Source organism: Hylobates moloch, unplaced genomic scaffold, assembly GCF_009828535.3.
Source record: "Hylobates moloch isolate HMO894 unplaced genomic scaffold, HMol_V3 SCAFFOLD_1, whole genome shotgun sequence".
Lineage (NCBI taxonomy): Eukaryota > Metazoa > Chordata > Mammalia > Primates > Hylobatidae > Hylobates > Hylobates moloch.
This window is the reverse complement of record NW_026652276.1, coordinates 23,679,054-23,700,599: the sequence shown is the minus strand read 5'-3', so window position 1 is coordinate 23,700,599 and position 21,546 is coordinate 23,679,054. Positions and strand designations below refer to the sequence as shown.

Genomic DNA, 21,546 nt, shown 5'->3' with positions numbered 1-21,546 from the left:
TTTGATTTCAACATCAATCACTGATCCCCATCTCAAGCTTGATCTAGGTCCTGTCTCTGAGCCTCACCCTATTCCCAACCTCAAGCCATCCCTGATCCTTCCCCACACATGCTAAACCTACACACTCTCAGTTTTGCTTAAGCTAGTTTGACTTCTGTTTCTATCATTTGCCATCAGAAGAGCCCTGACATCATCAGTCCTCACTTGGGACATTTTTACAGATAAACATCTAGTGAAGCTAAACCACAAAGGCAAACTTAATAAGTGGACAGACGGAGGCTGAAAGGGGAGAGGACAGACAAAAGGAGCTTTGAGTAGATGGTGTGCAAATGAGCTGTGGTCTTTTCAGCAGGCCTTCATTCTTGTGATCATTATTTATTGATCATTTAATAGGCTCCAGGCACCAAGGACATGGAGTGAATAAACCGACAGGGCCCTGTCTCCAAGGAGGGAAAACAGACTAGGAAAAGACTGCAACTCATGGAAAGCATTTGGGGAGGGAGTGGCGAGCTCACATAGTTTGAGGAAGCCAGGCAAGGCCTAACCCAGAAGATGATGCTCACCTCAGGGTGAAGCTGAGACTCCCTGGAGGAGCATTTCCTTTTACTTGTGGACAAAGGGATCCTCCTGCACCTGGGGTATGGGCATGAACAGGAGTTTCTGTGCCTCAAGAGACTGTTCTAGCAGGAGTTAAAGCACCAGGGAACGCTGCCCTTCAACCCAGAGAGGCATCTTTTTAGGAGGTGCTGCCCCCATTCTACTGCAGGAACAGCCAACAATGCTGCACACACCCTTGACTCTGTCACACCCAAGATATTTCCACAGGGACAAGCACGGAACAGAAACTTTATTAGGAACATCTGCCTGCCCAGTGAACTGGTGACTGCACATGGCTTTCTGGGGATGCTGATGCTCCACGCCAGCCTGGAAGCTGCAGGAGGGAAGGGCTAAGGGCTGCTTGTCTAGTTCCACCTGGGGCTCAGCAGGTGGCCAGCACATGTGTCTGCAATGTTGGTCATGGGGGTAAAGGGGGTTCTTGTGGCATAGATCTGGCTTCCGAACCCTCTTCCTCTTTGTTCATCCATCACCCCCAAGGGGAACATGTGTTTCCAGCTCCTCACAAGGCCACCTGGCGGGATGATGTTTTGGCAATGCTTGCCTCAATGTCTCCAGCAGACACTGCAACACACCTGAGATGGGAAAACCATCCCCTGAGCTCAGATCAGAGCACACAGAGCCACCAGCCTGGTGGCTCAACACTTAACACTCAGAGTTGAGGAGATGCTCCTGTGAGGGTCAACGAGAGCGTCCAGCCCTTATGAGGACATAGCGTCAGCCCTATTCTCTCATCTAATGTCAGATTCGGGGCTCGGATGTGACCATGCTAATTAGCCAGTTAGTGGGTTAAAGATGTGACGTTCAACAAGAATGACGGTGCTTCCTTTCCATGGAGGTGCAAAGGCCGGTCCTTGGAGGTACCTCAACAGCCCCTCAGAAGGTTGGTATGGCCCCTGAAGACACCAGTTCCTAACTTCCCCACATCCTATAGCGTCCCCCCAAAACCCAGATAGTGCCTGTCTGGAGCCAGATCACCTTCCACACACAACCTCAGGGTGTTGGTTATTCTTTCCTTCTGAGAAGAGATATTCCTTCATTGATGGTTTTCAGAGGTTGGAAGAGACATTGACAGACGAAGAAGTGTAGGAGGTAACATGATGACGTGCCAAGAACTCCTTACTGACCAGGCCATGCATGGCCAGGATCTTGAGGAATCCATGGCGAAAATTTTGGCCGATGAAGGCATAGATGATGGGGTTGAGGCAGCTATGGAAATATCCCAGAATCTCGGTGGCATCCAGGGCCTTGCCGATGTCCTTGCGGCGCTCACAGCTCTCCTTGATCAACTGGGTCCTCATGAGGGTGTCTGTGAACAGGACCAGGTTGTAGGGCAGCCAGCAGAGCAGGAATATGAGGACGACAGCAAAGACGACCCGCATGGCCCGGTGCTTCTGCCCCATGTGGGCCTTAAACAGCGTATGCAGGGTGAATCCATAGCAGAACAGCATGACCAGCAGTGGCATGATGAAGCCAAAGGTGTGAGGCAGGATCCGCAACACCATCCGCCATTTTGCTGTGTCATTTCCCAGGACCTCATAGCAAACTGGACTGGAATTGTTTGGATGATAAGCCTGGCGGAAAAGGAAGAAGGGCAGGGACAGAATCATAGACAGTCCCCAGCAGCCGACACAAACAAACTTGACCAAGTGACGCTTCTGGGTCAGTGTGCGTGTGGCATGGACAATGGCCAGGTAACGGTCCACACTGATGCAGGCCAATAGCAGGATGCCACTGTAGAAGTTGACTTCCTTCAGGAGTGAGACCACCTTGCACAGGAATGTGCCAAAAATCCAGCCATTCACCTTGGAGGCGGCCCAGATGGGCAAGGTCAGGGCAAAGAGTAGGTCGGCCAATGCCAGGTTCAGCAGGTAGACATCAGTGACGGAGCGGCCGACCCTGCTGTATAAGATGACCAGCATCACAAGGGAGTTTCCCAGCAGGCTCAGCAGGAACACTAGGGCATAGGTGACGATCACAACATACTTGTTGAGTGTCTCAGTCTCTAGCCTACAGGGACTGAAATCTTCATCTGTAGGTGGCATGCCGGTGAAATTTAGATCACCGTCATAATCCCACCCCGATGGATCTGTAATATTCGACATGTCCTCTTCAGTTTCAGCAATGGTTTGATCTAGCTGGAAGGTTAGAAGGAAGGAAATGTGATTTAGTAGCTCAGATTCAAGGCATCCTCATCAAGGATGTGAGAGCAGTTACTGGGATATCCTTGGCTTCCCTGTTGGTTTGGCAATGAGAGCTCCCCTTCCTCCTTCGCCTCCAACCTGATCTTCTTTGGAGATTGGCTTCCCAGTGTTCTCCACCTTCCACAACTCCAGGGCCTGGCCTGAGTATGGGGTAAGATGGAATACGGGGAAAATACCTTAACCCTAGTTCAACCTACAACTGGCTCCTCTCAGCCTATGTCTCTACCTCTGTCCCTCTTTAGCCTTCTCCGTCCTCAGCTGTGTCTGTGCATTTGGATGTGGGGACCAGGTTAGTCTTAGACATTCAGGCCGGGCGCGGTGGCTCACGCTTGTAATCCCAGCACTTTGGGAGGCCGAGGTGGGCGGATCACGAGGTCAGGAGATCGAGACCACGATGAAACCCCGTCTCTACTAAAAATACAAAAAAATTAGCCGGGCATGGTGGCGGGCGCCTGTAGTCCCAGCTACTCGGAGAGGCTGAGGCAGGAGAATGGCGTGAACCCGGGAGGCGGAGCTTGCAGTGAGCCGAGATTGCGCCACTGCACTCCAGCCTGGGCGACAGAGCGAGACTCCTTCTCAAAAAAAAAAAAAAAAAAAAAAAAAAAGACATTCAGGGAAGGGCCAGCATTATGCAAAATGTAAGAAGGCCAACCTGTTCCCAGGTGTCCCCTTCTACTATTTCCTTCCCTATGTTCTCCCTGATTCTTGTTTACCCTCCTGAAAATCTACTGGGGGAAGGAAGTGATAACAACACATTGCATTAAACTGTATATTTTAAGCCTTGTCTTTAAATGAGGAGCACACATTTTGTTCCTCTGTCTAAAGGAGTTTTAAGTATTTGAGAAGATAAAGTCTCCATCTTGGTCCCTGAAACCCTCCACCCCGACAAAATCCACAGAATCGTTCAAGAGTTTTCAAATATATTTCCTATTGTGAAACATTTTGCTGAAATAAGATCTTCCCAGGAGCCCAGTATGTGAAACAGATAAAAGCTGAGCCACTGTGGGGCAGAGTGTGCTAATTTCCCAACCCAGATGGCCCCTAAAGAGCCCCTCGAAGCTTCAGGACTCTTCAGAGAACGGTCTGAAAACCTTTGGAAAGTCACCCAGGTTGGTTGTAAAGACACCTAGCATCCAGTCTTCATTCTATCCTGATTCTACCATTAATAAGTTTCATGTGTAATCCCAGCACTTTGGGAGGCCAAGGCAGGCAGATCATGAAGTCAGGAGTTCTAGACCAGCCTGACCAACCTGATGAAACACCATCTCTAATAAAAATACAAAAAAATTAGCTGGGTGTGGTGACGTGCACCTGTAATCCCAACTACTCAGGAGGCTGAGGCAGGAGAATCACTTGAACCCAGGAGATGGAGGTTGCAGTGAGCCGAGATGGTGCCATTGCACTACAGCCTAGGTGACAGAGCGAGACTCCGTTCTCAAAAGAAATAAATAAATAAATAAATAAGTCTCATGACCTTGAGTGGGGTCTCGTACCCCTATAGATTTCAGTCTTCTCACCTGCAAATCGAGGAAGACAGAGTCATCCACCTCTCATTTGCTGCCAGGCCTGAGGGTGTATAATGAGTCCACTCAGATCCACACATTTTAGTATGTTCCCTCCCTACCAGTATTTGCATTTTCACTGAAGACAAAGTCTTAAGGTGAAGCAATAAACATCAAATTGGGGAATTGTCAGCCTCTTCCCACAAAAGGGCAAGGTATAAAAAGAGGGGACAAGGAGGCTGTCCTCTTCACCTGCTACCTCCACGTATGAGTGGTGGTCACAAGAGAGGCAGCGGGCAGCAGAAATCCTCAGCTCCCACAGAAATGAACACATTTTCCAAAATAAAGTCAAGCCAAGCAGCCCTACCCCACAGAAAGTCCTAGCAAGCAGAGGTGGCTTCCTACCTGAGCCACCGGCCAGGTGTGTCCAATGGTAGGAGCTGCAGTCAGAGATCAGAGTGACTTGACAGCTAGAGGGCACTTGATGAATAACAGGAAATAAGAAAACCACGTCAGACGGCACCTCCCTTCTGAGCCCCACCCCTGTCCACATCTGGGGAAGGACAGTTTAAGTCAAGGGATCACAGACTTGTGATTAGAGACTGCCAGGGTCCATATGACCAAGCGGGGGTCCCAGGTGTGAAGCTGGAGTTGAGGGTCCACTCCAGTGAATTCTCTACTCTATGGATGATCATTTTTATTATTTTCCTTTTCTTGAATTTATTTCCATTTGTTTATTCCTAAATTCCCTAGTATATCACCTGTGGAAGCTTGCAACTTGCCTGACAAGTAAAAAGGGCGAAGGATTTGACTTACAGCAGAGACTTCAGAAGGAGTCCCCTGTAGGAGGGACTTGGGGGCAATCCAGTGAGAAAGAGGACTTGCGTTGTGTTTGAACAGCAGGCACTCAACTGCACTTGAGTTGTGTTTGAAGAACAGGCACTCAATCTCTACTTATTTTGCAGGCTTCTTTAAGGTGGCCTAGCTCGGATTCAAGGCATTCTCATCAAGGATGTGAGAGCAGTTACTGGGATATCCTTGGCTTCCCTGTTGGTTTGACAATGAGAGCTCCCTTTCCTCCTTTGCCTCCAACCTGGTCTTCTTTGGAGGTTGGCTTCCCAGTGTTCTCCACCTTCCACAACTCCGAGGCCTGGCCTCAATCTCTACTTATTTTTCAGGCTTTTCGAGGGGATTTGAATGAAACACAAACCCTCCTTTGCTACCAGCCACTCTTTTGCACAATCACGGCCAATGACCAGTTGGTTTAAATGACTCTGAGGCTGATGGCATAGGCCACTCCCAGAGTCTGGCTGGTTAGCACAGAGACCACAGAGCTGGGGCAGTCCATGAATGGAAGAGCTGGGGTCAAGGTCATTGCAGCCCCCATCTCAGTAATGGAGAACGGCTTCTCTGGGAACCCACCTTAGCTGCCTCCAGCAGCTAATGGCTGTCCCCTAGCTTGAGTCTTCTGGCACCTTCGTCACTTCTCCATATAACATGAACCCTACTGTGAGGTATTTACAAGTCAGCCCTCTTCTAGCTTGGGAGCCATAAGACCGCAAGAACCTTCTTCAATTCATTTTTATGTTCTCTTTCAGGGAACATAGTAGGTGCTCAATCAATGGTTGTGGAATAAATGAAGGGAGACATTTCTCCTGTGATTCATGGACCATAAGTCACGACCACGATTCAGTGTCTATTGCTTTTGGCTACACACTAAAGTCACTGGTATGCCTGATAACTTCACTTCCACACAGCCCAGCTGGTCTGCCTGGCATTGCTTCTTCCCAACCTTCCTCTAATGTTTGGAGCTAGTGCCAGTCTGTGCACGTATAAATCCTGCCCTACCACAAATGCCAAATTTACCATGCCATGGATTCCTACAGTTCTGCACTGGAAAGAATTTTTTTCTTTTTTTAAGAGACAGGCTCTCACTGTGTTGCCAAGGCTAGAATGCAGTGGTGTGATCATAGCTCAGTGTAACCTCAAATGCCTGAGCTCAAGCAATCCTCCCACCTCAACCTCCTGAATAGCTGGGACTACAGGCAAGAGCCACTACATCTGGCTTTCTTTTTTTATATTTTATTTTTATTTTCATTTTTTATTTATTTATTTATTTATTTGTAGAGAAAGGGTCCTGATATACTGCCCAGGCTTATCTTGAACTCCTAGCCTCTAGTGATCCTCCTGCCTTTGCCTCCCAAAGCACTGGAATTACAGATATAAGCCACCATGCCCAGCCGGCAAGCCTATTTTTTAAGCTAAGTTGTGCTCTCCTCCTGGGCTCTTTTATCATTTATAAATGGTAACAGGAAGTGTAAGGAGAAAATAGCCACTCATGCTTTGCTTTTACTGATGTTGGACTATTGTGCTCTGATGCCTAGACTAGAAAGGAGTCAAAGATGGGGTGATCGCAGGAGGTGGGCGACTCCCTCTATTAATCATCTAGGGAAAAAGCAGCCCCGAGGGCAGAAAATAGTAACTAGGCACACAGGAGAAAAAAGACGGGGCCTAGACTGCAAAACACCTGCCTATACTCAAGAATGACCCTGAGGCCGGGAGAAGGATAGTTTTTGCCACAAGGGGGCAGCAGTCGCTGGACAGGGAATCCCCTGCGAGACACCCCCTTGAGAAAGACCAGGGCCAAGAGCAGGTATATTTAATACCGGGTGTTAAGTTCTTCTTCGTGTATAATTCCCTTCTGCTTTTCCTAAACCCTCAGTAAGTCGGTTCACCATTCCAGTCTATTTCAAGGAATCACTGAGGGGTTAGGGAAGGGTCTGGTCTCCTGGAGCCCGAAGAGTGAAGGGGAGCAGCCCTGCTGCATGAGTGTGGTGGGGGCAACAGCAATGCTGGGGTCTCCAGGAGAAGTTGCATCTGGAGGACAAGGGTGGAAAGAACCTTTCACTTTGCAGTAGGACGAGCATTTCACTGAAGGAGGGAGAAAGCACATATAGATGAGTTTAGAATAAAATTTTACCCACTTCAAAATGTTCCAGCAAGTCAGCCCACCCAACCTATCTTCCATATCTCACTTCCCACTTATAACTGTGCCCTTTTAAAATGGCCTAGAATGCTCCTGCTGAGGAAGCATTTTTCCATTCCATGTAGAGCTCCCAATGCCACAAAGAAAGCTGTGACAGGTGCAGCCCAAATGCCAGTGAACTGGCAAAATGTAGCATCTCTTTGGGTGACATCTTCTTACCACTCTGTTTCAAACATGATGACTTCTACACAGACCGTGTGAATGGCACAATGTGGCTGTAAGAACATCTATTTTGTCCCTGCATCAGCCTTATGCCAGCTTAAGCATCTCTTCTCATTCCTCCAGAAGAATCCACTTGGATCTGGGATCAAAGTAGAGGAAAGGGGTAGAGGGAGGTTTCTCCTCTCTCCCCAGTGATGTCCTCATAACCACAGCAACATGGTGAAACCCTGTCTCCACTAAAAATACAAAAATTAGCTGGGCATGGTGTTATGTGCCTGTACTCCCAGCTACTTGGGAAGCTGAGGCAGGAGAATCGCTTGAGCCTGGGAGGCAGAGGTGAGCTGAGATTGCACCATTGCACTCCAGCCTGGGCAGCAGAGCGAGACTCCGTCTCAAAAGATAAAAGAAAAAAATACATATTTAGCCATTTTCATAAAAAAATCAGTAAATAAATACCACTGCGGCAGTCATTCCCGTCCCCTCACTCCAATTTGCCTGCACAGCTCTCTTTGTGAGCAGACGCCCAGGACTCTGAGCTTCCGCCCCACTGGGCTCCTCCCTCCTCAGCCCTGAAACCTGCAGGCTTTTTTGCCTCTGGGCTCCCCCACCACTTAGTTCTCCACTGCTGCTGTTTTCTCAGACTGTTTTATGCTTATTTCTAGGAGTCTTTGTCTCACACTGGATTATGAGTAGGCAGGACTCAAGCACAAAGCCTGGCACCTGGTCATGATTCATAAAGCTCCCCTTTATGCCGTCTCTCCTGGCCCCTCCTGAAGGCCGGAACTGTAAAGGATTCTAGTTTGCATCCCTGGTGCCCAGCAAAGTGTGTGACACAAGGAGGGGCGTGTGACCTCTGCAGGTGCCTGGGGCCTGGGCTCAGAAAAGCCCGACCTTAGGGTCTGATATTCTACAGTCGCTGTCTTATAATTCTTAATAATTTTATCTTGGAATGTGTGTTTTATAAGTGAAGTCAGTCAGGCACAGTGACTCATGGCTGTAATCCCAGCACTTTGGGAGGTCAAAACTAGAGGATCGCTTGAGCTCAGGAGTTTGAAATCAGCCTGGGCAACATAGCAAGATCCCCATCTTGACGACAAAAAAAAAAAATTTTTTTAGGCTGGGCAAGGTGGCTCACGCCTGTAATCCCAGCACTTTGGGAGGCTGAGGCAGGTGGATCACGAGGTCAGAAGTTCAAGACCAGCCTGGCCAACATAGTGAAACCCTGTCTCTACTAAAAATACAAAAACTAGCTGGGCATGGTGGCGTGTGCCTGTAATCCCAGCTATGCAGGAGGCTGAGGCAGGAGAATTGCTTGAACCTGGGAGGCAGAGGTTGCAGTGAGCCGAGATCGTGCCACTGCACTCCAGCTTGGGCGACAGAGCAAGACTTCGTCTCAAAAAAAAAAAGTTTTTTTTTTAATTGCAAGTTAGGAAAAAAACATGTGAAGTCCACTGGGTCATGCCCAGATACTGGGAGCCTCAGCTCACATGCTGTCCCACCTCTGTTGCCTTAAGGGATGAGGTCTCAGCTACCCGCTCCCCAGCCCCAAGACCACTGCAGTCCTCACCCCTTGGAGGTGGCTTTGGTGCAGCCACAAGGAAGGTCAACATCAGGGCCCAGGCTCCCATGACGGTCTGAACTTGCCCCACAAGTATCCCTGTGCCCCAGGGGTTGCAACATTAAAAGCAAATAAGAAACACTCTGTCCAGTGAATACAGCGATGAAATGAGCTTAGAGATGCCACAAATTCTCTTTATCCCTTCAACTCTCGATCTGCTCTTTCTTCTTGTTACTTGGGATGCAGCGCATATGAAGATTATCCCAGAAGTTCAAGCAGTTCTTGTCATCTCTGAAAAGACGGGGGGATGTGAAATATCCCCACCTTAACACAGTGGGTATGATTTGTCAAAGAATGTTTTGTGCCCCAAACACCAACCTGTTAGCAGTGTGGCACTGTTTGATCTTGGGCACTTGTGGCATTGCCTGGCACTCAGTCTTCAGGGTCCATGACCAAGAATGCTCTTCTCAGATGCCCCTGCTCAAATCAGAGGTATGCCGGCATCCACAGGCCTCATATTGGACTCAGACCTAACGCGCTGGCCTCAGAGGAGGACTGGAGGAAAACGAGAGCAAAAACTACCCTCCAGCCTCACCGTGTCTCAAATGACCCCGCTTCATACCAGTCACAAAGCTTGGGAGAGTAGGTCCCCCAACACCATTTCCTAAGCCCTGAGACTCTCCAAGAGAAGAATGCCTGGGGTTGGGGAAGGGAAATATGTCCCTCACTCACCACCCCTCAGGCACGTGGGCAACAGGAGATAGCACAGGATTGTGTATGGGAAGTGGACAGTCAGTGATGTAACTACCCAAGGGGTTCACCTTGCTCGCTGCCTAGACAGAGCCGATTCCTCAAGACAGGGGAATTGCAATGGAGAAAGAGTAATTCACACAGCTGTGGAGGAGACTGGAGTTTTATTATTACTCCAATCAGTCTCCTGGAGCAAGCAGGGAGCAGAGGTTTTAAGGACAACTTGGTGGGTGGGGAAAGCCAGTGAGCAAGGAGTGCTGATTGGTCAGGGATGAAATCATAGGGAGTCGAAGCTGTCATCTTGTGCTGAGTCAGTTCCTAGGTGGGGGCCACAGGATCAGATGAGCCACTTTATGATATGGGTGGTGCCAGCTGACACATCAAGCACAGAGTCTTCAAAATATCTCAAGCACTGATCTTAGGAGCAGTTTAGGGAGGGTCAGAATCTTGTAGCCTCTAGCTGCATGACTCCTAAATTATAATTTCTAATCTTGTGGCTAATGTTAGCCATACAAAGGCCATCTAGTCCCCAGGCAAGAAGGAGGTCTGCTTTGGGAAAGGACTGTTATCGTCTTTGTTTTAACTATAAACTATAAACTGAGTCTCTCCCAAAGTTAGTTCAGCCTACGCCCAGAAATAAACAAGGACAGCTTGGAGGTTAGCGGCAAGATGGAGTTGATTAAGTTAGATCTATTTCACTGTCTCAGTCATAATTTTCCAAAGGCGGTTTCAGTGATGTGTGGGGTGAAAAAGCAAGTGATAAAGTTCCCTTTTTGGGACTCATTTGTGGAATCAATGGCTGTAAATGGTGAAGAAGGTTCACACTGCAAATACAGTGTTCTCATCTCAAAGCAAGCTATACTTCCCAAGGAAACCGTGTATGTCAGGGTGAGCGGACAACACCAATTTGTATCAGGATGTGTCCCTCACGCCCTGAAGCGAGGCTTCTCCTAGCTTCCCCACCAGTGACAGGTAACAGCTCCTGTTCTCAGCTGCCCTGGCTGAGCTAATCCATGAATGCTTACCTCCCTGAGGAGGCTGCCTCACATCACACCCCTGAGCGGAGGAAGGATCCTACTTCCCATCAAAGGACCTCTCCTAACAAACAAAATTGTTGCCTCTGCCACAGCTCTTTTGGCCAAACTGGGGATGTGGGGTGGGAGTTGCCCCACATTCCCCTCTCCTCTGCTTCTGAATGCCTTTGTCATACAAAGGGCAAGGGAAGCCAACGCCCAGAGCTCTTTTGCTGGTCAGATTCCCCGAGTGTCTGTCCTTACCCCAGTCTGCTCCATGTGTCTGTGTCATAAAGCTTGGGACTCTGGTAGGAAATGGGGAAATGGGGATAGGTAAATGTTGCCCTAAGACTGAGTCTCATTCCTCTGTTCTTGTTAGGATGTGTTCTTGGGGAGGGTGGGGCTTGGGGGAAGCTTGACTTTGTGTCTTCATCAATAAACTCATTTATACACACAGACACACACACACACACACACACACACACCTTTTTCCAGTCAAGGGAAAGACAAAGGAAGAAAGGAAAAAGCTTTCTCCAGTATTTAAACAAGGGGCCTGGCCAGGCACAGTGGCTCATGCCTGTAATCCCAATGCTTTGGGAGGCTGAAGCAGGTGGATCACTTGAGTCCAGAAGTTTGAGACCAGCCTAGACAACATGGTGTGACCCTGTCTCTACAAAAAATACAAAAATTAGCCAGGCATGGTGGTGTGTGCCTGTAGTCCCAGCTACTTGTGGGGCTGAGGCATGATGATTGCTTGAGCCCAGGGAGTTGAGGCTGCAGTGAGCCGAGACTGCCACTGCACTCTAGCCTGGGTGACAGAGTGAGACTCTGTCTCAAAAAAATAATAATAAATAAATAAAAATTAAAAAAATAAAAAGAGGGGCCAGGCGCAGTGGCTCACGCTTGTAATCCCAGCACTTTGGGAGGCCGAGGCAGGCGGATCACGAGGTCAGGAGATTGAGACCATGGTGAAACCCCGTCTCTACTAAAAATACAAAAAATTAGCCGGGAGTGGTGGCGGGCGCCTGTAGTCCCAGCTACTCGGAGAGGCTGAGGCAGGAGAATGGCGTGAACCCAGGAGGCGGAGCTTGCAGTGAGCCGCGATCACGCCACTGCACTCCAGCCTGGGTGACAGAGCGAGACTCTGTCTCAAAAAAATAAATAAATAAATAAATAAATAAATAAATAAATAAATAAATAAATTAAATAAAAAATAAATAAATAAAAAGAGGCTTACAATTTCATTTTGTAATGGGTACTGCAAATTATGTAGCCAGTCTTGATGCCAGTTAAATATGTGTTAGATAGATGAAATACTAAAGGAGTGGAGAGGAGAAACAGCAGAACAGAATTCTCACCTTAGCTCAATGGATGGCAACTATTCTTCCAATTGCCAAAACTCATGGACTCATCACTGATGCGTCTTTATCTCACACTCAACAATCAATCCACCAGAAACCGTTGCTGGCTCTGCCAAAGTAAATTGCGGCTCCTGTTTTCTCACCAACTCCACTGCTATTGCCCTGTCTTCTGCCACCCAGTGTCCCTTCTCACCTATATCATTGAAACAACCCTGCTCATCCCTGCTCCCACCCATTGTGTTCTATGGTATATTCTCATCACACCAGAGGGAGCAATCCTTTTACGATGCATGTCAGATCATTGTCACTCCTTCTTAGTATCCTGCAACTGAAGCAGGATATTTCCCTGACCCCTTTGCAGGTGGGAACTAGAGTGTAGGTGCTGGAATTAGCCGGCTGCTTGGTGTTAGTTCAATGGACGGGCGAACTCTACTCACTACGACTCACTGCACTCCTCACTCGTGGGAGGGGGAGCATGCAGGTGAGCAGGTACAGGAGCCGGGGTGAGTACTTTTTGGGCACCAGCAGAAACAAATTCTATACTGGCCCCATAGCAGCATCTGGCAGGGGTGCCCACAACCCCTCAAGTCCCAGAGGAAGTGTTACAGTACTCTTTTAGCTCTGCTGTCCATGGATGGCTGAAGTGTTAACAGCTTAGTGGAGGGTTAGTGTGACAAGACTTCGGCACCCACACTTGTGGCACCCCAGTTCTTGTCTGGCGTTCAAGAGAAAAGAGGTCGCACGAACCAATTTGAAAGATGGTAAATGAGGGAGATTTTATTGCAAATGGAGGTGGCTCTCAGCGGGATGGGGAGTTGAAAAGGGGATGGGGTGGGAAGGCAATCCTCCCGCAAAGCTATACCATCAAACTGTCCCTCTGAAGTCAAGACACTTCTCTCTGACGTCCAGCCATAGTCTCTGACATCCAGCTGCTTCTCCTCTCTCTGCCAGCTGAGCCTGGAGTTTCTATGGGCACAGGATGGGGGGCGGGGCAGGCCATGGCTGATTTTGGAAAAGGCAACATTTGTGCAGGAAAACAGGGATGAATACTCTCACTTTAGGCCATGGTATCAGGCTTTTCGGCTTGAGGGTGGGGCCCTCGCCAAGGACCCACCCTCTTCTGCCCAGAATTTTCCTGCCTCCTGTCCCTATCACAATGTCTCCAAAGTACAAATTCTATTGCTGTAAACATTTTAAGTGCATTTTAATTAAGTTTACAGCAGAAAAACCTGGCAAACACTACCTTACCCAAGTACCCCACCTCTGGGGTATGCCCTCCAAAACCCGCAACCTCAGTGTCATCATGAGAAAAACATTAGGCAGATTGAGGGACATTCTACAGGACACCCGGCCAGTATTTCTGAAGACTGTCAAAGTCATAAAAAACAAGAAAAAAACTGAGCAAAACTGTCACAGACCACAGGAGATTGGGGAGCGCTAACAACTAAATGAAATGTACTGTCTTGGATTGGATCCTGGAATAGAGAGAGGGGGTAATGGAAAAACAGGCCAAATCCAAATAAAATCTGGAGTTTAGTTAATACTTGCTTTTAAAGCACCCACAAACGCTCCTTGACTTGCCGTGGTATTATGTCCTGATAAATCCAACATAGAGTGGAAATTTTTAAGTCAAATCGTCATAAGTTGGAAACCATCTGTATTTTATTTTATTGAGTTTATTCTTTAAATCAATAATAGGTTTTGAGCCAGGCCTGGTGGTTCACGCCTGTAATCCTAGTGCTTTGGGAGGCCGAGGTGGGAGGATCCCTTGAGCCCAGGAGTTCAACACCAGCCGGGACAACATGGGGAGCCCTTCATCTATTAAAAAAATGGCTTTGAATTTTGTCAAAGGCTTATGAAGATATATGACTTTTTTATTCTGAGGTACATTCATATGTGAATTATATATATTTTGTTCATGTCAGATGGGCAACATGCTGATGTTGTGAAAAGGTTTGAGGGAGGCACATCTCATGCATGCACTTGGACAGTGAATCATCATGCTTATGAGCTACAAAAGTATCTAGTATGGGAATGATATTGATGGTTTTCCAGTGTTGAATAATGCTTGAATTTTTGGGATAAATCCCACTTCATCATGAGAAAAAGTGAATCTGATAAAAGCTAAAGTCCTTAAATGGCCTTCAAGGCTTTACTCTATCTCCCTGCCCTCACCCTCTCCCCCCATCCCACCTCATTACCCCTCTGGATTTGTTTGCTAGGGCGGCCATAACAGAGTACGACAAACTGTGCAGCTTGAACAAACAGAAATTTCTTATCTCGGCCGGGCGCGGTGGCTCACGCTTGTAATCCCAGCACTTTGGGAGGCCGAGGCGGGCGGATCACGAGGTCAGGAGATCGAGACCACGGTGAAACCCCGTCTCTACTAAAAATACAAAAAAAAATTAGCCGGGCGTGGTGGCAGGCGCCTGTAGTCACAGCTACTCGGAGAGGCTGAGGCAGGAGAATGGCGTGAACCCGGGAGGCGGAGCTTGCAGTGAGCCGAGATTGAGCCACCGCACTCCAGCCTGCACCCCAATCTCTGCCTTCCACTTCATGGTGCATTCTTCCTCTGTGCATTTTTCTGTGTCCCTTTTTATAAGGACAGCAGTCATATTGGATTAGGGTCTCCCCCAATGACATTATCTTAACTAATAACATCTGCAATGACCCCAACTCCAGATAAGGCCACCTTCTGATGTACTGGAGGTTAGAACTCCAAAATATGAATTTGCGGGGAGAGGACACTATTCAACCCATAACACCCTCTAACCACTTCCACTTCGCCCCTTGTGGCTCAGCTCCAGACATACTGGCCTTGTACTTCTCTTGCCTTAGGGCATTGACTCTGGCTGTTCACTCCCTCAGAAAGCTCTTCCTTAGCTGCTCCTGCAGGTAACTCCCTCGCCCACATTGATTCTGGCTGTTCACTCCCTCAGAAAGCCCTTCCTTAGCTGCTCCTGCAGGTAACTCCCTCGCCTCTTCTGTTTTCTCTAACCCACCTTCTTGCTGAGGCCCACGCTGTCTGCCTATCTGCAGCTGCACCTCCTCCAGCCTTCCTGATATCCTTTGCCCTCATCAATTTAACACATGCTTCTTTCCTCGCTGCAGTCATCCCTTCCTAACATACTATATCATTAGCTTGCTTATTATACAGGCTATTGCTTACTGTCTCTCTCCTCTGGTGCATATAAGCTTCACGAGGGCAGGGATCAGTATCTATTTTGACCACTATATCCCATGTGCCTAGGAGACATTACACATCTCCTTGGCAAGTAGAGGGTGCAATAAACAGTTGTTGAAAGCAACACAAAAGAAGAAGAGAAGGATTCTATTTCTAGAAACTGAGGACCCACCAGTGACTTGCCCTATGTTTCTCTTGCCTCCAGTCTCTGGGAAATAACACTGGAGAGAAAGTTAAGCCCACCATGGCTGTAAGAAATGACTTAGCAAAGCAGGAGACCACTAACTGTTCTGATAACACCTGAGATCAAGCAAGATTGCAGGAGACCACTAACTGTTCTGATAACCCCTGAGATCAAGCAAGGTTGCTTGGTGGGGGGAGGCGGGGACAGGTGCAGAATCTACTCTTGGAGGCCAGGGCCTGGAGTTGCAAGACCAGTCCAGGAGAGGGCAGCATTATCTTCAAATCATACCAATAACTGGAGGAGCCCAAGGAAGTAACCCACATGAAAAGTCCTCCACCCTATGGAAGTGCAACTGTAAACTGGGTTAGGCAGCCCATGTCTAGAACTTAACACCACCCTTTAAAGTTTGCAAACCCTTTCACATACATTCATTCTCCCCTTAAAGTGCTCCTAGATGAGAGTTTAGCCATTGCTGGAGTGTGAGTGGAGTGTGCACTGATTAAATGATATCACCCACGTGGTCCCGTATTCCTCAATTTGTCACAGGCTCCAAGAACTTAACAGTCCTGCCCCCATGGTCAACCCCCATTTCCAGCCCACAGATCCTTCCTCCAGAAGGTTCTCAGCCTCTCTGAGTGAACCCAAACTTTCAAATACAGCACATTTGGATTTACTGGCCAAGGGATTAAAAGGTATACAGAAAGCAAGTTTCAGAGAATTGAAGATCATTTCACAGTTTTTTGGTCCTCCAGCTTGGGCTGCCATAACAAAATACCTGTGATCTCAACAACAGAAATGTGTTTCTCACAGTCCTGGAGACTAGAAGCCCCAGATCAGGGTGCCAGCATGATTGGGTTATGATGAGGGCACCCTCCTGGCTTGCAGATGGCTGCCTTCTCAATGTGTCCTCATGTGGTGGAGAGAAAGAAAGAGAGGTCTGGTCTCTTCCTGTTCTTATGAGGACACTAATTCCACACAGGGGCCCTACCCTCATAATCTATCACCTCTCCAAAGGCCCCACCTCCAAATACCATCACAACAGGGGTTAGGACTTCAACATATAAACTTGGTGAAGACACAGACATTTTGAATCTATAGCAAGCACCACGTCACAGTTTAACCAGAACGATTTCCTTCCCTGATAACACTCCCTTACATATTTATGAGTCAAGGCTCTAGCAAGTTCTAACAAACTTTTATCTGTCTTTGATGCAGGCTTGCTTATTTTCTCTTACACGTGGCCAGCCGTACCAAGCTCTACCAGATATGGCCCAACCTGCATAGTCAACATTCTGTCTGATGGACTTGGCTGCCAAAGCGGTATCCATGGTTGCAGTAAAAATAAACCTCACAAATGGTGACCAGGGGGCTGGAGGGTGGAGGGGTTCGAGATGGAAACTGGGCAGATGGGAGACAGGTAGGAAGAAGACTCCTTGTGAATTTTTTTTTTATTTTTGAAACATGCGACATAGTTCCCATTACACATTTTCAATGTTTAAAAAATAATTTAAAAATGTTAAACAGTCATAATTCAACCATGGTGGCAGGAGGCCTGTGGTGCAGCTGAGAACCTGTTCTAAGCTCTGGCATGTGCAGTTATGTCTTCTGGCTGCTCTGTCTCAATTTCCATCCACAGAGCCAAGGAAGCCTTCAGCCAATTCCAGGGACCATCTTTCTGGGCCCTGGGTTTAGAAACCTGTGATTCTCTTTATTCCCTCTGCTCCAGATTCTCCAAATCAGCTCACTTTGGGCTCTCTTGGCCGTGTGTGTTTGCTGTCACTGGTTTGTCAACTGCCTCCACTCAGTGCCTCCCCTTAGCCCTTCCTGTCCTTATGGTTTCTAAATGCGATTCTAATAGCTTCACAAATGTGCTCCTCCACTTTCCTAGGCACCAAGGAAAGCCTGACCCACAGGCTTTAATTTCACCCTTGCAGTGAATTCTTACTGACTTTCACTGACCACTGGAACCCACCTACTTGCCCTGAGAACACTCCCATTACTTTTCAATTAAAATAAGACCCTTGATTTATACTTTAATATACATATATCCAGGCTGGGCACAGTGGCTCACCCCTGTAATTCCAGCACTTTAGGAGGTCAAGGCAGGAGGATAGTTTGAGCCCAGGCATTCAAGACCAGCCTGGGCAACACAGTGGAACCTCATACCTCTACAAAGCAATTTTAAAAATTAGCCAGGTGTGGTGGAACACACCTGTGGTCCCAGCTACTCAGGAGGCTGAGGTGGGGGGATTGCTCAAGCCCAGGAGGTCAAGGCTGCAATGAGCCATGATCACACCACTGCACTCCAGCCTGGGCGACAGACCAAAACCTTGTCTCAAAAAAAAATAAATATATATATATATATATATACACACACATACACACACACGTATATCCAGACTCCTGCTGAAACTACCTCTCCCTGTTCCAATGCCACACGTCTACTTTAGCCTGCAGATGAGTTTGTTTGACTGCATGGGATTGGTTTCCTTGTTTGTTTAAATTAGAATTGGTTTCCAACTTTTAAAACTTGAGGCTTTTTCACATTTAAAAACATCTGAATTTATACACCCTCCTTTAAAATTTTGAAGATCTGGGCTTGGTGCCATGGCTCAAGCCTGTAATCCCAGCTGTTTGGGAGGCCGAGGTGGGTGGATCACCTGAGGTCAGGAGTTCAAGACCAGCCTGAGCAACATGGTGAAACCCCGTCTCCACTAAAAATATGAAAATTTGCTGGACATGGTGGCAGGCATCTGTAATCCCAGCTACTCGGGGGGCTGAGGCAGGAGAATCACTTGAACCCGGGAGGCAGAGGTTGCAGTGAGCTGAGATCACACCATTGCACTCCAGCCTGGGCAACAAGAGCAAAACTCCGTCTCAAAAAAAAAAAAAAAAAATTGAAGATTTGACAGCACCGAGCTCATGGCAAAACTCAGCTAAACCTGGAATGTAAAATAAATCCCAGAAATAGAGCCACACTTACACCATCACTTGATTTTCAACAAAAGTTCCAAAGCAGTCCAGTGAGGGAAAGGAAGGTTTTATCAACAATGCACGCCAGGCACGGTGGCTCACGCCTGTAATCCCAGCACTTTGGGAAGCCAAGGGGGGTGGATCTCTTGCAGCCAGGAGTTTGAGACCAGCCTGGGCAGACTGGCGAAATCCCGCCTCTACAAAAAATGCAAAAATTAGCCAGGCGTGCTGGTATGCACCTATAGTCCCAACTACTCAAAAGGCTGAGGTGGGAGAATCGTTTGAGCCTGGTAGGCAGAGGTTGCAGTGAGCTGAGACCCAGCCCGGGTGAAAGTGAGATTCTATCTGAAAAGAAAGAAAAAGAAAAGAAATATCATTACACAATCACCAGAATGACTAAAAATACAAAAGCATGATAATATCGACTATCAGTGAGGCTGTGGTGCAACTGGAATCCTCACATATAATTGGTGGGAATGTAAAATGGTGCAACCACTTTGGCAAAAGGTCTGGCAGTTTCTTCTACTCTCTGACCCAGCAATCCCACTCCTAGGAATATGCCCAAGAGAAATGAAAATAATATGTTCACAAAAATATTAATAGCTTTATTGATAATTGCCAAAAACTAGAAACAGTTCAGGTGTCCATCGGTAGGAGGATGGCTAAACATACAGTGGAATATTCATACAATGAAATCATTCTCATCAATAAAAAGGATTGAATTGCTGATATACTCCACAACATGATGTACCTTAAAAACATTACACTGAGTAAAAGAAGCCTTCCACTTCTATGAAGTTCTAGAACAGGTGAAACTCAATCTGAAAATAATCAGAGCAGAAGTTACCTCTAGGAGGATGGAGGCAGAGACAAACCAGCCATGGGGGGACATGAGAGGATTTTTAGGAATGATGGTAATGTTTTCTATATTGATGGGCATTGGGATTACACAGGAGCACCTATAGGTTGAGACTTAGTGAAAATACACTTAAGATTTGTGCACTTCATTGTCTACAAATTTTACGTCAAAAGAATACACTAAACGCCAGGTGCAGTGGCTCACGCCTGTAATCCTAACACTTTAGGAGGCCAAGGTGGGAGGAGCACTTGAGGTCAGGAGTTTGAGACCAGCCTGGCCAACATGGTGAAGCCCCATCTCTACTAAAAATACAAAAATTAGCAGGGCATGGTGGCGCATGCCTGTAATCCCAGCTACTTGGGAGACTGAGGCAGGAGAATCACTTGAATCTGGGAGGCGGAGGTTGCAGTGAGCCAAGATCGCACCACTGCACTCCAGCGTGGGCAACAGAGACTCCGTCTCAAAAAAAAAAAAAAAAACTATAAACAAATATGGATCTCTAATCAATGATGTACACACTGACATATTTAGGGAGAAGTATACTGGTGTCCACCATTACTTTGAAACACATCCAAAAGAATGGATTAATGGCTATAGGGATGGATAATGGATAAATATGAGATAAAGCAGGTAAAATGTTAATGGCAGAATCTAGGTAGTAGATGTACAAGTAGACAGTGAAATTCTGTCAACTTTTCTTTTCTCTTTTTTTTTTTTTTTTTTTTTTTTTGAGACAGAGTCTCACTCTTGTTGCCCAGGCTGGAGTGCAATGGTGTGATCTCGGCTCACTGCAGCCTCTGCCTCCTGGGTTCAAGCAACTCTCCTGCCTCAGCCTCCCGAGTAGTTGGGATTACAGGCATGAGCCACCACGCCTGGCTAATTTTTTGTATTTTTAATAGAGACAGGGCTTCTCCATGTTGGTCAGGCTGGTCTCGAACTCCCAACCTCAGGTGATCCACCCGCCTCAGCCTCCCAAAGTGTTGGGATTACAGGCGTGAGCCACTGCGCCAGGCCCAACTTTTCTTTATGTTTAAAATCGTTCACAATAAAATGTTGGGGCTATCAGCTGGCATTGTCTTGGCCAACTTCTTTAACCCGTAACTGGTTGCCACACTTTCTACCCCTCCTTGCCTCATGGCCAGAGTGCTTTACTCATTTACATTACCTAGAGTGTTTCATCCTAGACACATACTGCATATCCTAATGATTGTTAACTAAATCTCTGGAAGAAGCAGAATAGCATTGTAACAATTCTACTATTTACCAGTTTTGTAATCTTGGGAATTTTTTTTTTTTTTTTTTTTTTTTGAGATGGAGTCTCACTCTGTCACCCAGGCTGGAGTGCAGTGGCCTGATCTTGGCTCACTACAAGCTCTGCCTCCCAGGTTCAAGTGATTCTTCTACCTCAGCCTCCCTCCCAAGTAGCTGGGATTACAAGTGCGTACTATCATGCCTGGCTAACTGTTGTATTTTTAGTAGAGATGGCATTTCACCATGTTGGCCAGACTGGTCTCGAACTCCTGACATCAGTTGATCCACCTGCCTCAGCCTCCCAAAGTTCTGGAATTACAGGCATGAGCCACCACACCTGGCCGTGACCTTGGGAAAATTAATTCTCCACTGAGCCTTGGTTTCCTCATCTGCAGGACGAAGTGAGATGGTGAATGCAAAGTTCCTGGCACACTGGTTGGCACCAGACATATGTTAACTATTACTAAACAGTTTAATATATTGACTTTGTAAATGCACACAGATAAAATGATGACTGATTTTCACAGTAAGAAACTCCCGAGAGTTTAGACTCACAAACTAAGGATGGGAATACTGTTTTCCTAAAAATTGCCCTACTTGCTTTCACTACATTTCCTCTCACATAGGAGAAGCTACCTTTATTCAACCCTGTTTAACAAGCATCTATTACTACAAATACTAGGTGTACCTGTGGGCTAAGCACAGTCTCTGCTATAGTGGAGCCACAGGGGTAACTGCAATAATACACGTACGTTCAAGGTGCAGTGGTGGCAAGAAAAGCTTCCAGAAAGAGGCAACACTTGAGTTGGGTCTTGCAGGACGAATAGGGGTTTTCCAGATAGACCTGGGGAAGGAGGCCTGTCTAGGCACAAAGAACAGCATAC

General features: G+C 47.2%; 1 protein-coding gene and 1 non-coding gene across 3 annotated transcripts in view; both read right to left on the bottom strand.

Annotated features, from left to right (window-relative positions):
• Nucleotides 1–355: 355 nt before the first annotated feature.
• The window catches only part of CXCR1 (C-X-C motif chemokine receptor 1), a 45,747-nt gene continuing 24,556 nt past the window's right edge, over nt 356–21,546 (bottom strand). For both annotated transcript variants that reach the window (XM_058438340.1, XM_032754534.2), the window contains exons 2-3: nt 4,727–4,801; nt 356–2,753 (exon numbers count right to left, since the gene is read on the bottom strand). In XM_058438340.1, the coding sequence (XP_058294323.1) occupies nt 1,665–2,720 (1,056 nt within the window). In that variant the 5' untranslated portion in view covers nt 2,721–2,753; nt 4,727–4,801 and the 3' untranslated portion in view covers nt 356–1,664. The remainder of the gene's footprint in view (nt 2,754–4,726; nt 4,802–21,546) is intronic.
• LOC116809974 (small nucleolar RNA U13) lies at nt 14,131–14,234 on the bottom strand. The gene has a single exon (XR_004370128.1). It is a non-coding gene; the product is annotated as a small nucleolar RNA U13 (small nucleolar RNA).